The sequence below is a fragment of the Pagrus pagrus genome (genome assembly GCF_965226575.1).
Source record: "Pagrus pagrus genome assembly, chromosome: 20".
NCBI lineage: Eukaryota > Metazoa > Chordata > Actinopteri > Spariformes > Sparidae > Pagrus > Pagrus pagrus.
In genome coordinates this window covers 2,632,613-2,649,631 of record NC_140207.1, presented here as the reverse complement: position 1 = coordinate 2,649,631, position 17,019 = coordinate 2,632,613, and the positions used below count along the sequence as shown (strand labels likewise).

At 46.0% G+C, this 17,019-nt stretch overlaps 1 protein-coding gene across 4 annotated transcripts in view; it reads left to right on the top strand.

Moving 5' to 3' along the window:
- tnikb (TRAF2 and NCK interacting kinase b) overlaps positions 1-17,019 on the top strand; it is a 46,283-nt gene that overhangs the window by 9,516 nt on the left and 19,748 nt on the right. For 2 of the 4 annotated variants that reach the window (XM_084339879.1, XM_084339878.1), the window contains exons 3-17: positions 4,456-4,512; positions 4,734-4,859; positions 5,915-6,025; positions 6,314-6,404; positions 6,651-6,781; positions 8,498-8,552; positions 9,007-9,085; positions 9,349-9,524; positions 9,722-9,788; positions 9,897-10,095; positions 10,487-10,603; positions 11,467-11,553; positions 12,582-12,779; positions 13,698-14,027; positions 15,932-16,096. In XM_084339879.1, coding sequence (XP_084196005.1) covers positions 4,456-4,512; positions 4,734-4,859; positions 5,915-6,025; positions 6,314-6,404; positions 6,651-6,781; positions 8,498-8,552; positions 9,007-9,085; positions 9,349-9,524; positions 9,722-9,788; positions 9,897-10,095; positions 10,487-10,603; positions 11,467-11,553; positions 12,582-12,779; positions 13,698-14,027; positions 15,932-16,096 — 1,989 coding nt within the window. The remainder of the gene's footprint in view (positions 1-4,455; positions 4,513-4,733; positions 4,860-5,914; positions 6,026-6,313; positions 6,405-6,650; positions 6,782-8,497; positions 8,553-9,006; positions 9,086-9,348; positions 9,525-9,721; positions 9,789-9,896; positions 10,096-10,486; positions 10,604-11,466; positions 11,554-12,581; positions 12,780-13,697; positions 14,028-15,931; positions 16,097-17,019) is intronic. The other 2 variants (XM_084339880.1, XM_084339881.1) reach the window with 2 other exon arrangements.

Below are 17,019 nucleotides of genomic sequence, written 5' to 3'. Positions count from 1 at the left end.
TCGCCTGTGAGGCACAGATCTGGTTTAAAAGCCCTCCAGCGACGCCTCCTTCCTCATTCAGGCTTCACTTTCATCACATTCCTGTCAGCTGGAGGCTTTTACTGTGAATCAGATGCAAACACATGACTGAAGTGTTTGATTGGGCTCCAAATGCAGATTCACTGCTCTGAGTCTGTCTGATGTTCTGACGTCACTGCCTTTTGTTTACTTGGGTTCGTGTTTTGGGAATATATCTATATATAAAACCACAGAATCAGCAATTAAATCAAGTTTTCTTTTCTGATACCATGCTTGTTTTAAAGACCTTGAAGGACACATTATGTTCACAACTAAACCGGCATCACATACAAAGCCATATGTGCAGTAATGCCACTGCAGAAATAAATACTTTTTAAGACGGCTCAGATGGAGCTCAGGATTTATTGGGCAAATGGCTGCATAATCCAAACAATCCAAACTATTACACTGTATGAATCCGGGCAGTGTGTCCTCTGGCATGTGTGGAAGAACGCCGAACGTTAGCTGTAGATTGTGAACGATCCCGTCGAGAGACTTAAATCATCTGATCAGCGAAGTTAAGCTACTGTTCCCAAATGTGCACTTATGTTTCTGCTACATGGGGCATCCTGATTACACATGTATTATTTCACCAACCGTCGCCCCATCTGTTATTAATCATAACGTTCATTTTATGATCAGGACACCCCATCGTAGTTTTAAACTTCAGGAGAGGAAACTCTCCAGATTAAACTTGAGCTTCAGGGATAGATATTTTTTAAGACGGCTCTGATGGAGCTCTGGATTTATCACACAAACTGCTGCTTTAGTCCGAACAGTTGCACTGTATGGACCCGGGCTGTGTGGAAGAGCACCGAACATTGACATAAGAGTCGGTCCGATCCTGCCGGGCCTCAAGAGATCAGTGAAGTTAAGCTGCTCTGCACACTTATGGATGGACTTGTGTTTCTGCTGCTGGGCGTCCGTCTGTTTTTTACCTGGAAATGGAGCAAATTTTGTCAAAAATTGAGATCTCAATTCCAAATCTTAGCTTTACTGCAAAATAATCATAACCCCAGTTAAACTATAATTCACTGGGAGCCCCGGACATGATATCCCACCACCTGAGCTAATAATTATGCACCTAAAACACAGAATAATGCTTCTCTTTTCAACCTTTTACAGTCGCCTCCCAAATACGGGGTAGTTATCACAGTAATGTATCAACAGAAACAGACACTTGTTATCCATGTTTGCTGCTCCCCTGCTCTCTGACTGTGACAGGGCCGGGATACAAGCTGGTATGTTGCCGCTCTCGGCCCGTTCCTATCTCGGTCGTAATGTGTTGAGGCTTGTGTTCAGGTGAAGAATGTGAGGCTTGTCTGAACGCAGGACCTGAGGTGTGTTTTTACGCCTCGGGCCGCCTCAAAAGGATATTCTGCCCTTTTCTATCTCCAGTCATCCTCCTCCTCCTCCTCACCTGCCACCTCCCTCTGTTCTCGCTCTGTCGCTATCTTTATCTCTCTCTCCCTGCATGTGTGGATTCAGGTGGTGTTTTAATGCAGCTTCCTCGTGCCATCTTGATTCTGCAATAATCTCTCTCACACACACACACACACACACACACACACACACACACACTGACACACTGCGAGCTCTGTGTCACCTTTGGGAGATTGTTTGGCCGGCCGGCAGCGTCGGAGGAAGGGAGATAGCAAAACAAAAGAGGCTCTCTGAGACGGTATCTCTTCCTCTCATCTCTGCTGTTTTATCTGCCGCGCCTTTTATTGCTTCATCGCGGTGGATCGCTGCCATTTGTCCTGCAGTCGCACCGACACCTCACACACTTAACCTGAGGTCCAAGGAGCAGGTTTACTCAGTTATCAGGATCAGAACTTTGCTGAGTCAGTCCCAGAATACCCACAAATGTGAAACATGATGTAGAAAGGATTTATCTTGTACTGTCAAGTCCTCCGATCAGTCACAGGGCTGCGACTAACGATTACTCGTTGTTGATTCATCTGTTAGTCAATTATTTTCTTGATTTATCGATTAGATGTTTGAGAAAATCGATGGAAATGAGCTTTCGATTTCGATCATGGCAACACAGCTGACTTAGTGTTCGCTTGCAGCTGATGATGATCAGCTGACTGGTAACAGAGGAAACTCTGAGAGTGTCTGAGATGTTTCATTGAGTCGTTTGTATGGATAACTTTTGAAAACAGTATTGTGACCAACAGACATCTTCAGTTATTGATCACAATTCAGATTCTAAATCAGAAAATCGATCTAACACAGTTTTTAATTTCATTTGTGAAGATCAAAAGCAGAGATTTTTCCCGAGCTAGCTAGCTTAGCGTTAGCTGGCAGCTGCACTGCGTCGGAGATGTTGGGTTTATTTTCTTCTTCAGAGATCCTTTATTGATTTGTTTGTGAAGAGGGTTCACTCAGGACAGATCTGAACGACTGGACTTTCTTTTGTCGTTTCTTGTTGTATCACTGAAGGCTGGGATAGTCTAACAGTGGCACAGCCGTCGGTGCTGACAAATGTAAACTGTACATTTGGAGACTCGTGACGCCTCTAGCAGGGAGACTGTAGAGATACACTTTGGCCGCTCTGCTTTGAGAAACCAAACTTTGTGTATTTTACTGATGCAAAAGTATGAATGCAAAGTGAGTGTACGACATGGTGTCTGTTACACCTGAGAGACACCTGATGAGTGCTGAAGCTTCGACACTCACACTGTCCACCAACCTTCCTCTCATCCATCTGCTGCTGCAACATGACTGACTGAGAGAAACACTGAAGACCGACACAAAGACAGAGGAAGAGAGGGAGTGAGTGATATAAAAAGAAAAAAGAGATGAGAGACAGACAAAGAGAGAGACAGACACAAAGATGTGAAGGAGAACAAGAGACTCTCCGTACTCTGAGGTGGTTTCAGCTTGTCAGATACATTCAGTGTCTGATGCAACGCTGAGTAACCAAGACACTGTGAGTGTGTGTGTGAGTGTGTGAGTGAGTGAGTGTGTGTGTGTGTCTGTGTGTGTGTCTGAGCGACTCGCGTGTGCAAATGACCCAGAGTGTGAAATATCATGGCCTCCTAACACACAAAAACGATGCACACAAACACGCACAAACACACACTGCCATCACTTTGCCTCCTCCAACCCCCCGTTCATTGCCCTCACTAAACAACCTGCCAGCAGCCCTGTTGCTAGGTTACCATGAGGAGATGGTGTGTGTGTGTGTGTGTGTGTGTGTGTGTGTGTGTGTGTGTGTGTGTGTGTGTGATGGGGTGGTGGGCTGTTGGTGGCGAGGTGGATGTATTTCCACTTTCTCGCTTTAACAGCTGTGATACTGAGTTTAGTTCGGAGGAGGAGAAGTTGGACTCTGTTGGACTTTGGAGACCTTCGCGGGCTCCAGACGTGGAGGTCCATACTTTATGATATGCATCCTTTAACCCTTTACCCTAACCGTAACCATCTGGGCTAAATGCATAACCCAATACTAAAACCTTTAAAGGAGAAGTTCACCGCAAAAATGAGAATTCAGTCATCATCTTCCAACCTCAACCTCCTCCGTGCTGACGGAAAGTTGGATAAACAACTGAAGAAGCTGGAGACGTTTAAAACGTAATAAAACAACTGTAAAAACATGAAATGGCTCCTGACAGCTCCTCTGGCATAATCTTGGCCTCCAGAAGCCCTGCGATCCCAAAGTGATGTGAGAAGACGTTATTTATGACACCCGCTTGAGCTCGTGCACCCACTTCAGACGCTTAGCACGCTAACGCTTTTAGCTCAGCAGCTACAGTGAAGACTTCATCTTGAAAAAGGGTGAAAACATCTTTTCAAATCAGTTTGGGAAGAATTAACTGATTAAAAATGTATTAATCGACAGAGATGGGCACAAATACATCAGAAAATATGTTTCATTAAAATAAAAGTAGTTGTGTCATTTGAAAATACAAAAATAAATTCAGTACAAACTGTAATACAACGTCACGTCAGAGGAATTAAGAACAGATGAAACGATCATGAGCAGTAAAAAGGACAATAAATGGATGAGGTAGGAGTTTAATAGACTTTAATTTTTGGCTGTAATGTTATTTTATCATCTAATAAAAATGTGTGATATGAACCCTGCAGGTCAAGGCAGCTTTGAGCCTCTTTTAGCTCATTGTTTTGATTGTCTGGCTGCACAAGGTTGAGATTTTAGAGGTTCAGTGTTGTTCAGTGCTTTAACTTTTAAAAAATTATTATTCGTTTGACACACACACACACACACACACACACACACACACACACACACACACACACACACACACACAACCACACAACCACACAACCCCACACACACACACACACACGCACACACACACACACACTTAAGCACACATTAAGTGAATCCTTTCCAGCGTTTTACTCATTTTGATCCTTTTCCTGTGTTTTCAGGGTCGCCATGTCAAAACAGGCCAGCTTGCTGCTATTAAGGTCATGGACGTCACAGGAGTAAGTGACACACACACACACACACACACACACACACACACACACACACAGCCTTATTTAATCTGTACACACACACACACACTTCGGGATGGAGTGTACAGTGCAGTACTTTGCTCCACACACACTCTTCTTCATCTGATTTCCTTCTGGATTTCTGATTTCTCACATTTCAGTAAACTCAGTGCAGTTTTCTCATTCGTCTCGTGTTGTGTGTGTTTCAGGATGAGGAGGAGGAGATTAAAGCGGAGATCAACATGTTGAAGAAGTACAGCCACCACAGGAACATCGCAACCTACTACGGCGCCTTCATCAAGAAGAACCCTCCTGGGATGGACGACCAGCTGTGGGTACGTAACGGCGCATGTGTCTGCAAACTGAAGAGCGACGTAACGCTTTTTATTTAGAAATGACTCATGTTTATCTCATGCACACTCATGTCGCAACCTTCTGATCTCTCAGCGTCTGTTCAGATTTCTTCTGCGGTTTGATGAGTTTTGTAACGGCTGAGTTTCTCGACAGAGCAGAGTTTATTTCTGCTTTTGTATTTCTAAATAAGCGGCGTCAGCATGTGTTTTTTAAAGGAACTGTTACAACACCAGGGACCAGAAATAAATGCTAGTAGTGGAAAAATGAACTTAGATTTAACAGCTCAATAAGTGGATTTGGTGTTCGGTTGAGTGTGTAATAATTCTGCATTAAAATGTCTAAAAACGACGAGACTTTGTCGAGTTGTGTCCTAAATTATCCCAAATGTTTCCAACAATGTTCAAACCAGAGAAATCCACAAGTTTCCTCGAAGTGACGGTGAGTTTCATCTGGTCTTCTGTCGTAATAACTTCAGGAGAGTCAGAGGTCAGAGAGAGAGGAAGTCCGAGAACGAGATGACGCATAACATGAAGGAAACTTTCAGACATTTGAGTCACATCTGATAGATTTGGAGGCTGTTTAACCGTGTCTGTTTTTCACGTCAACCTCTGACTGAGCTAAGCACTCAGCAGAGACTCTGGTTCTGGTTCCGGTTCTCTCTCCTCTCTGTAACGTTACGTTCATAAAGCAAAGTCCATTTCCCCTCCAGCTCCAGTCAGCTGTCAACATTACAGAACAGAACCACCTCTGGATCACTGCTGCAGTCAGGCTGATAAACAGGAGTGAAGATAAATCCACTTTTAATCCCAGAAGTTAAAAAGTAACTCTGAGCTCTGCTCCCGTCAGTAAACGGATCAGAGCAGAATCTGATGCGACTCCAGGTGTTTGTTCCTCCAGACGGTCTGGATCTGCACACATCTTGTTATTTGTTTTGATCGAGAGACCCAAGAAGTTCATCAAAGAAGCTGTGATTTCAAGACATGTGAAAAACACATGATAATCTGAACAATAACGCTGTTTTTGTGTGTGTTTGTAGCTGGTGATGGAGTTCTGTGGGGCCGGCTCGGTGACGGATCTGATCAAAAACACCAAAGGGAACTCTCTGAAGGAGGAGTGGATCGCCTACGTCTGCAGAGAGATCCTCAGGGTGAGAACTGAAACTGAAATGATCTTTATCGCCACGTGTGGGCATGAACGCTGTCTGGTAGAATAACTTTAAATATAAGGGAACCACAGGATGTTCCCTGAGGAACACCTTATTTTTGATATCATCAAGGTAACAAGCTAATCCCTTGTAGTTTTAATAAAAAGCTCTATTGACTAACCAGACAGTCAGTTATGGGCTGTCTCCTGGCAGAGGATGTGTCTCCTGCAGAGGACGTGTCTCCTGCAGAGGACGGTCTTCTGATGAGAAACATGTTGTCTCTGTCTGCAGGGTCTGACCCATCTGCACCAGCACAAGGTCATCCACAGAGACATCAAGGGCCAGAACGTGTTGCTGACCGAGAACGCAGAGGTGAAACTAGGTGAGAGGGCGCACACACACACACACACACACACACACACACACACACACACACACTGCAAACAGTCTGCGGTTGATGAGCAAACTGTACGCAGCTAAAAATATAGTTTGACGACCGTTAATGAAACATTTTCACAAAGTAAACGAGTGTAACTTCATACATAAATATCTCATAATACTGCCTGTAATTTAAGCCTTTAATTGTGTGTGTGTGTGTGTGTGTGTGTGTGTGTGTGTGTGTCTGCAGTGGACTTCGGTGTGAGCGCTCAGCTGGATCGTACGGTGGGACGGAGGAACACATTCATCGGGACGCCGTACTGGATGGCCCCGGAGGTCATCGCCTGCGACGAGAACCCCGACGCCACGTATGACTTCAAGGTACACCTCGCGCGCGCGTGTGTGTGTGTGTGTGTGTGTGTGTGTGTGTGTGTGTGTGTGTGTGTGTGTGTGTGTGTGTGTGTGTGTGTGTGTGTGTGTGACAGCACATATGTCCAAATCATACACTTGGTACATCCTGCAGAGACGCTGTTTACTTCATCCTACTGCTGATTGATGCAGGAACACTCGGCTCATTTAAAACTAGAAGCCTGTGAGACACTAAACTATATAATCTGGAAGCTCTGAGCTCTTTAGTTGTCATATATGTGGATGTTTTTATAAATCTTTAGACGGTTGAAGATACTTTTTAATTTGTTGATTAATCCATCTTGTTGTGAACCCTTTCCCATCTGCCATTTAAATGCCAAAACACACTTAATGATATATAATCGTCTTTTAAAAGTGAAACTACTTCATGGCTGATCATTATTTCTATAAAATCTCAACATCAGAACTTTTATTTGACGGCTGCTTTTGTGCAGCCAGACAACCAAAACAATGAGCTAAAAGAGGCTAACAGTGCAGAACCGCAGGGTCCATATCACACGTTTTATTTAACGTTAAAGGAACAGTTCACCCTAAAATGAGAGTTGCAGCATTCTCCTAAACAACTGAAGTAGCTGGGGACCATGTGCAGAACTTGCCTTAGAAAAATCACGTTTTTAAGTTTTCTTCAGTATCAAAGTAATCGGTGATAGTCGTATGTACATCCATGAGTGCACCGCAAACAGGAAGTGCTAACAGCCAATTCTGCAAAGTTTAAATTGAGTTTTGTAGAATTAATTTTTTTCTTTACATTTTAAAACAAGTCTCCAGCTGCTTCGGTTGTTTAGCAGAATGCTGCAAAGCTGTGGACTACGAGACTTCCCCTGACTTTCCATCAGCATCGGGGGAGGAGATGATGATTAATCTTTTATTTTTGGGTGAACTTTTCCTGTAATTGTTTGTTTCAGATATTTTATTACCATCTTTAGTCACAGGCCATCTAACAAGTGGCCTTTCTTCATCACTGCGACTGTGAATTTTCAGGCGACTAGAACAGAAGCACTTTTACTTTGACATCTAAAAAGAAAATTGCACTTATTTATTAAAGACTTTCTGTCAACGGCAAAAAACAATAAGACTCTGGTAAAAGAAATACAGTTGTTGATGTTATTTCTTGGATTGCCTTTGTTCAATTTCTCATCCATCAGAGTCAAAGCTGTGAACACCAGCTGACCTTTAAAAACAAACCATGAAAGGCTTCGATGATCAAATCCGTTGTTTTTTGGAGACATTTAATCTCTGATATTTGCCACGCGACTGCACAAACAGCCGACCGTGTAACGACCGGTGAAAACAGTGAGTGTGCAGTCTGCCTCCTGCAGCCGTTACTGTGTGAAGGATGTGCAGTAATGGGGACAGGATGAGTCCCCGTGGCGAGCCCGCGGAGGACGAGCGTCGCTCTGTTAAGACGCCATTAACTCGACCCTCCGGGGGCTTCACGTGTCAAGAAACCCTCAGTTCATCCGACAAAGTTAACATCAACTTTAAATCGCAGTTTGTTGGCGTGAATATGCAGGAAAATGTGTTAAAGCAGATATTATTGATGAAAAGTTGTCTCCACTCGCGGCAGATGGATGATTTCTGTGTCTGTTATTTTTATCCTGTAACACGGACGCTGACTGTGATGTGTTAGTCGGTAACGTGTTCAGTTTCCTCTCCGTGTCTCTGCAGAGTGATCTGTGGTCGCTCGGCATCACGGCGATAGAGATGGCAGAGGGAGCGCCACGTAAGTGTCAAACATCCGACTCGTTACAGAACTCGTGTTTCCTTTCCTTTCCTTTCCTTTCCTTTCCTTTCCTTTCCTTTCCTTTCCTTTCCTTTCCCTTCCTTTCTGCTTTTCTCATCTCCTGCCTGCCTCCGTTTTCTTGTCCTCTTGTCTTCTCTCCTCTTCTCTCGTCCCCTTTCCTTCACCTTTCTTCTTCTTTCCTTTCCTCTTGTCTTATCTCATGCTCTTTTGTCTCCTTTCCTTTTCTCAATGTCTTTATTTATTTATCCTATTGTGTCATCTCTCCTCCTTTCCTCCTGACTCATCTCCTGTCCGTTTCCTTTCCTTTCATTGTCTCCTTCTCTTCTCTCTCTTCCTTGCCTTACATTTCCTTTACATTATTTCCTTTATTCTCCTCTCCTTTCCTTTCCTTTCCTCTCTTTCTAACTTCTCCTCTTCTTCCTCTCCTCCTCAGCTCTGTGTGACATGCATCCAATGAGAGCGCTCTTCCTCATCCCCAGAAATCCCGCCCCCAGACTCAAGTCAAAGAAGTGGTGAGTCACGAAAACACACACACACACACACACACACACACACAGATACTTCCTCTGCACCTGTCCTGTGGTTATTATCCGGTGTCAGCATCACACCACGCTTCCTCCAGCCTGGATTTTGTGCCTCATTCAGCAGTAATCTGATTACACACACACACGTCTATGTAAAAGTGCTGGTTTAACGTGGAAGACCAGAGTTTCTTCAAGTTGTGCATGTGTCTTATGTGTCTTGTGTGTCTTGTGTGTTTTGTGTGTGTGTCCAGGTCGAAGAAGTTCCAGTCGTTCATAGAAAGCTGCCTGGTGAAGAGCCACAGTCAGCGGCCGAGCACCGAGCAGCTCCTCAAACACCCGTTCATCAGAGACCTTCCCAACGAGCGGCAGGTCCGCATCCAGCTGAAGGACCACATCGACCGCACCAAGAAGAGGAGGGGGGAGAGGGGTGAGCACGAGACGCCCCACAGACTCACCTCACACCTGCACACAGCTGCACACAGCTGCACACAGCTGCACACACCTGCACACACCTGCACACACCTGCACACAGCTGCACACACCTGCACACAGCTGCACACACCTGCACACACCTGCACACACCTGCACACAGCTGTTAACCTGAAGTCTGTGTGTTTCCTGCAGATGAGACAGAATACGAGTACAGCGGGAGTGAAGAGGAGGATGAAGAGAGGGATGTTGGAGAGCCCAGGTAACAATACTAGTTCTGATACTGTAGTAGAAGTACTCTATTATTTAAAACTTAAGTATTTAAAATAAAACCTCAGACCGCTGACCCCAGGAAACTGTTCCCCTCTAGCTCCATCATCAACATTCCCGGAGAGTCCACTCTGAGGCGGGACTTCCTGCGCCTCCAGCTGGCCAACAAGGAGCGGTCGGAGCTGATCCGGCGTCAGCAGCTGGAGCAGCAGCAGAACGAGGAGCACAAGCGCCAACTACTGGCTGAGAGACAGAAACGCATCGAGGAGCAGAAAGAGCAGAGGCGACGGCTGGAGGAGGTAGCTCCTAGTCTCTCTATTTGTTGGCCAAAAAGCCGCACTTGAACGATCACAGCCAGCGTCAAGCTAGCTCGTATATTCTGCGCCTACATCCAAAAACAGCCACTTCAGAGGTGCAGAATTAACACCTGAGCATCACGTCAGATAACTGCGGATGACTGTCTGCCTGTTTTAGCCCCGCGGCTGTTTACACCTCCAAAAACATCTCAGCTTTGATTATGAAATGACTTGTCATCCATTTTAAAAATCCCACCACACCTGTGATGTTAGCACTTATCCAAATGCCAGGGAAACACACTCCTGGTGTGCACAACACACACACACGCACACACACACACACACACACACAGAAAGCTGAAGCGTTGTCGTGTGACATCTTCTCCACCTATAGCAACAACGTCGGGAGCGAGAGATGAGGAAGCAGCAGGAGCGCGAGCAGAGGAGGAGGTACGAAGAGATGGAGCAGCTCCGCCGCGAGGAGGAGAGGAGGCACGCCGAGAGAGAACAGGTAGGAAACACCTGAGTCGACCCCAGACACAGTCACATCACAGGTGTCGCACAGAGGGGCGTGGCTTCCTGACTCACCTCACCTCAGTCTCCCTCTGAAGGACAACTGTGGTCAAAGCTAACTGAAGCTCACGTCATGTTAATATAATTCAAAGACTATTAAAGTTAAAGGTAGAGTCAGTAGGATTTGTCCCAGCTGTTCCTGAACGCACCACAAAGATAGTTGATTGTTGAGTCTCATTCCCAGGACGTCAAACAGCCACATGTTGTGTTGGTAAAGCGTCCCGAGCAAGACAAGATCCACGAGGTTGTGATCCAACTGACCATCAAACAAACATTACAATAAGATTTTTGCATATTTTCCTGCCATTTCTGGCCGATTTTAAAAACTTTTAAAGTGATCTGTGCCGGGTGGATCGTGAGTTTCAAACAGCCAAAGTCCCACATATCTAATTTAACAGTGTCACAGAGGAGACGGGAGGCTTTGCATGACTAATACTGAACTTCTGCAGTGCATCGCTCCTCTAACGCTCTCCTTCCCCGACACAACGTCTCCCTCTCGCACAGCTGATTTCATGCTGATCTTTCACGTCATCCCTCCAAACATAAGCAGGTCTTCCTGTTCTCCTAATTACAGCCCCCTGCTGCTTCTCTCTTTATCTCTGCTCGTCTATTTCTGACTAAATCCCTGCTTTCACACCTCTTCAATAAATCTACTTTTCTCTGTCCTCCTCTTTCACTTCTTCCTCCTGTTTCCTGCTCTGCTGATGTCACTGGTTGCCTGGGCTCCCAATTTGCTTCTCGCCTGCCTCGGTGCTCTCTGATTGGCTGCGTCTCTCGCTGACCCGGGGGCTGATTGGTTAGGAGTATATCCGTAGACAGCTGGAGGAGGAGCAGAGGCAGCTGGAGATCCTGCAGCAGCAGCTCCTGCAGGAGCAGGCCCTACTGCTGGTAACACCACACACAGACAGACACACACACACAAGATCTGATTAATTAACGAGGCGGAACAAACGTCCCCGAGCTCGTGTGTTTCAGAGCGTGGACTCAGCACCGGTACCAGGACCTGGAGGACATGGCTGGTTCTGTGTCAGCCCGTTTGTTTTTACACACAGATATCATGACGAGCCGACAGCAGTGAACACTGAGGCAGAACCAGAAACACAGAAACAATTAAAGGAACAGTTCAACCAAAAACGTAAATCCAGTCATCACCTCCTCCCTCCATGCTGGTGAAAGTCAGGTGAAGTAAAACAGAGTTGCAGCATTCTCAGACTGATTGAAAAGACGTTATTTACACCCTTTTTTAAGTTGAAATCTTTAAATGTTCTAACACACACGACCTGTCAGGGGTGTAAATAACGTCTTTTCAAATCAGTTTGTGTTATTTGGTTGTTTTTTCAGCTTTAAATCAAGTCTCCTGCTGCTTCAGTTGTTTAGGAGGATGCTGCAACTCTGCTTTGCTGTGACACTCCAGAGATGTTTAGATGGAGCTGAGTAGATGATGATTAAATCATCATTTTTGGGTGAGTTGTTGACATCAAACCAGACAGCAGAGTCAGGGCGTCGTTCTCAAACTGTCTAACAAGGAGTCGAGGAGCAGACACACACACACACACACACACACACACTCACATCGGCTGCTGCAGACTTTCACACACAGCTCGGGGAAATGCCGGACCTCTGACCTGAAGACCCGGTGTCAGAAAGATGTGAGGACAGCTTCAGACTGAGGCCTCGGGCTGCTCAGTCCATGGCATCCGTCAAGTTTTGCTCCAGCTTGTGAAAACGTCTCGTAACACTTGATATTAGTCTGTGAAACGTAGATGATCCTGTCGTTATAAATATTCTGAACGAGTAGATTTAAGATCTGGATTAAGATGAACACGTGCTTCACTTTCCACGTGTTCTTTGGACCTTCACTCCTGCTCATCGCTCAGCTCTTCCCGTGTCTTTCCTCTGTTGTGTTTGACCTTCAGGAGTACAAGAGGAAGCAGATCGAGGAGCAGCGGCAGGCCGAGCGGCTGCAGAGGCAGCTGCAGCAGGAGCGAGCGTACCTGGTGTCGCTGCAGCAGCAGCAGCAGGAGCCGCCGCGACCGCCGCAGGACAAGAAGCAGCTGTACCACTACAAAGACCAGGCGCCCAGCAGCAACGACAAGCCCGCCTGGGCCAAAGAGGTAGACTGTAGACACGGACACACACACAGCGATGTTAAGAGTGTGAGTTATAATCACGTTTCAGCTTCAGATCTTTTAGACAAACTGAACAACACAGACACGCCCCGACCAGCTGGTGTTAGCGAGAGGCCGCTGGATGTGTGTTGATGTGTGTTGATGTGTGTTGATGTTGTCTTTGTGAAGTTTTCTGCCCTTCAGGTGTCGTCCTGCAGGAGACGATGCTTCAGATGTTTCCTGATTGTTTTAGATGATGATCGTTTTCCGCTTACAGCAGCTTTAACATGAACAGAGTCTCACACGATGTCTGCGTCTTCAGACTTGACGAAACACTGAATGAATCTCTTTCAGGTCTTTTTTGTTATCCAGTGTCTTATATTCAGTACAGATCCTCTGGCTGTCGTGAAGGTCCACTTTTAAACCGGCAACTAAACAACTACAGGAGATGAAGGTTAAATGTGTTGGTGTTTTGTCAGAAAACGCTGCAGTTGAACACAAACAAAGATGTTTTTCATGTTCAAACCTGCTGCGTCCAAATCACAGAGATAAGAATCTAGAGGTTTACAGTGAGTCTAACTTCTCTGATCACAGGTCCATGATAGTTTGTGTTATTTCTGCAACCTGAATGTAACAAGTCATTCAAAAACATGATTATTAAACTTAATGTAAAAACAACAATCACTAGGCTACAGCAGGAACAGGAAGTCAGGGATGGTGGCTGAGCAGATACCGAGGTTAGCTTCAGGATGTTTGACAGCCTGAGGTGTTTCATGTGTTGAAACGTTGTCAGCTGATTAGTGAACCTTCATGATGGCTGCCAGAGGGAGCGTGAAGGTCCTCGTGAACACCTGTTCTCTGTTTTCCAGACTGTGCACGTGTTGATTTGTCTGCTCTCCTGTAAACACTCACCTTGCTCTCCAGGTGATGCGTCGGGCTCAGAGCAACTCTCCTCGTATCCCTCCCAAGAAATACCACTCCTTCAGGGAGACGCGAAACATCAACCTGGACAACCTGCTCTTACTGCCCGGTTACAAACCTCGCCGCTCCCGCCCCCCCTCCTACCCCGCCCACGTCAGCCCGTCCAGGGATCACTTGCACGTGCCTCGAATCCGTGTCACCTGCGTCCCCGAACACGCCCCCAACTCCTCTCGGCCAGTGATGAGACGGAGCCCCGGCAGGAGCTCTGACAGGAGCCCCGGCAGGAGATCTGAGAGGAGCCCCGACTCCAGGGGCCGGAGCCCCGGGCGCCGGGTCAGTCGGAGGATGAACAGCACTTTGCTCCCTCTTCTGTCTGACCCTGCAGACCGACTTACTGACGATTTCCCCTTAAATCACTGTTAACATTTTTACTTCTGTGAGCAGGCGGACTCACACATTAACTCTGGGCTGGCAGCAGAAATGCTAACGTGGACTCGTCTCTTTTTTAATTTCTCACCCCTTCACTTCTTCTCACAGCGATCTTTTCACTAATTTCCTCTTTCTGGTGCCGTCACTGCTTCCAGCTCAGTTTCTCTCCAAAACTGACACTAACTCCCACTTCCTGTGTGATGACACTGAATCACATTAGACTTCTCTTATCCAAAGTTGAGCAAGAGGCTCTGTGAGGCTGCAAATTAGTGTTTAATATGCTAAATGCTCATGTCAGCATGCTTCCACTGACAATGTCAAGGATTATCATCTCCTCCCCCCATGCTGATGGAAAGTCTGGTGAAGTTTCGTAGTCCACAAAACGTTTCTGAAGTAGCTGGAGATTTGTTTTAAAACGGAAAAAACAACCCAAGAAAAACATGAAATGGCTCCATACAGCTCATTCAGCAGAATCCGAGTCTCTGGAAGCCACAACATCCCAAAATGATTTGAAAAGACATTATTTACACCCTCAACGTGCGGTCGAGCTAAGCTAAAAACATTAGCGTGCACCCCGTCTGAAGTGGTGATTAAAAAGGGTGTGAATAACTTGTCAAATCAGTCAATCAATCAGCGTGGCACCTCAGGGCTTCCATAAACTTGGATTATACGCGATGAAAAGTATTTGACAACACATGTATGTCAATATTAAATCAATCTGACGGCCCTGATTGTCTTTATTTTAGTTTTAAGTGCAGAATTTGAGGACTTAAGGAAAAGTAATTTCATTTTTCGAGGGTGCATAAAATACACAAAATACACTTCTTCTTCTTCTTCTTCTCCTTTAATCTCCTGTCGAGTTTCCTCCTCTGCACTTTAATCTTCTCTAACTTCTTGATGATTAACCGTCACTTTCCATTTCACAGGTGACTGACACCGTCTGGGTGTTGCAGGATGATCTGTTGGATCCTTCTTCACCTTTTACTGCAGCGGCTCTCAATCTGGTGGTTTTATGACTCTTCATACAATATAAAATAACAGACAACAGTAATTTCTTGTAGAGTAAAGAAGGTCTGGGCTTCTCCTGGAGATGATTTGGATTAGATTAAACTAAACAAACAGGTTGAGAGCTGCTGTGTTGTTGCATGTCGTGGTGATGGGATCGTATCTAACGGGTACTAACGTCAATCACTTGCAGGCTTTATTTAACTTCCAGGTTGTTAGAGTCGTTTTCCTTTTTCTATTTGTCCTTTTAAAGATGTTTGATGCTTTGTTTAAAATCCTCACATGTTGTGTCACATGAAGTCCAGTAAAGCAACACCAGTGTGTGTAGAAATACAGGTCAATGCTCCATATTTGAACTTATCACACTGAATTAAGGCCATGAGCGCGCACACACACACACACACACACACACACACACACACACACACACACACACTGAACACCCCTCCCCAGTGTGCACACACACATTTAGGGCACATCTCCAGGCCTGCCCTCTGGTGGCAGCTGGTGGACTGATGTAGGGCAGCTGAAGCTATATCAGTCTGTCTCCCTCTGGACACCACACGTGGAAACACACACACACACACACACACACACACATAGACACACACACTGTGCAGGGGTAGGTCTACCCTCACCTCGGCCTCGCAGGATTTCCCTCGAAGCTCCAGAAGAGCACAGACACAATGTTCAAGTCTAAAATCAGAAAACCAGCCAGCAACACATCAGCATCATTACATGAGCCGTAGAAACACACACTTGAGCGCGCTGTGAGTGACTGTGGTCTGATGTGTGTGTGTCAGGTGGAGGAGCATTATAAGATGAACAGACAGACTTCTCCTGCATTGCAGCATAAAGTCTCCAACCGGATCTCGGACCCTTCGCTGCCGCCGCGCTCCGAGTCGTTCAGCAGCGGAGGCATCCAGCAGGCCCGGACCCCGCCCATGCACCGCTCCGTCGAACCACAGGTGTGTGTCCTGCGTCCTGACAGTGTGTGTGTGTGTGTGTGTGTGTGTGCATCCCTCAGGGTGTGATCTCACTGTGTGACGGTAGAAAAGGTCTCGAGGCTGGAAGACGACGTGTCTGTAGGTGTTGTGGACAGGTGACAGTGAGGTGCAGGTGGATTTGTGTCGTGTCAGAGGTGGTGCTGGTGAAGAAGGAGCTGATCCTGCCTAAATCCTTCGAGTCCGTCCGCTCCACCGAGGTGACTGAAACAGCAGTTTGTCATCTGATAAAGCAGACGATCGAACGATAAGCAGATCAGGTCCAAGTACAGGTGTGAACGTCCTCCAGACGCACCGAGGACACATTTCAGATCCAATCACTCGGCCCAGACAACATTCAGAGGTGGTGTGGGCCAGATTGAAGGACTAGTGATGTCCTCTGTGGAAGAAGAAGATTCACCTGCAGATGTTAGCAGCAGATATTTGTGAACACACTGAATATTTCAACTGAGCTATTAACTACAATATCACCAGACTCCCTTGAAAAATTGCTCAATTTAGTGAGTTGTTGAGTGAGGAGAAACTTTATAAACTTTGTGAAACGCTGTCTCTGACAAATTCTTAATTATTTGGGCCTTCTTGTAAATTCGGCAAATATTCGACATGAAGATCTTTGTGTAGAAAACATCGCCTTCGACTGTCCCAGTGATGAGCGGGGGAGTGAGATCTGATCACAACTGGTCACTAGACGCATGTTAATGTCAGGTGTGAACTGTCGGACTCCGAGCTGTCCACCTGTAATCAGGTCACTCAGGAGGATGTTGACATCAGAGTCAAAGTGTCTCTACTGGTGATCTTTGGATCTCAGCTCTACCTTTTTGCAGATGATGCAGCTCTGTTTGCTCCATCAGATGTTCCCGCTCTGAGCTCGTGACACTGTTTTTATT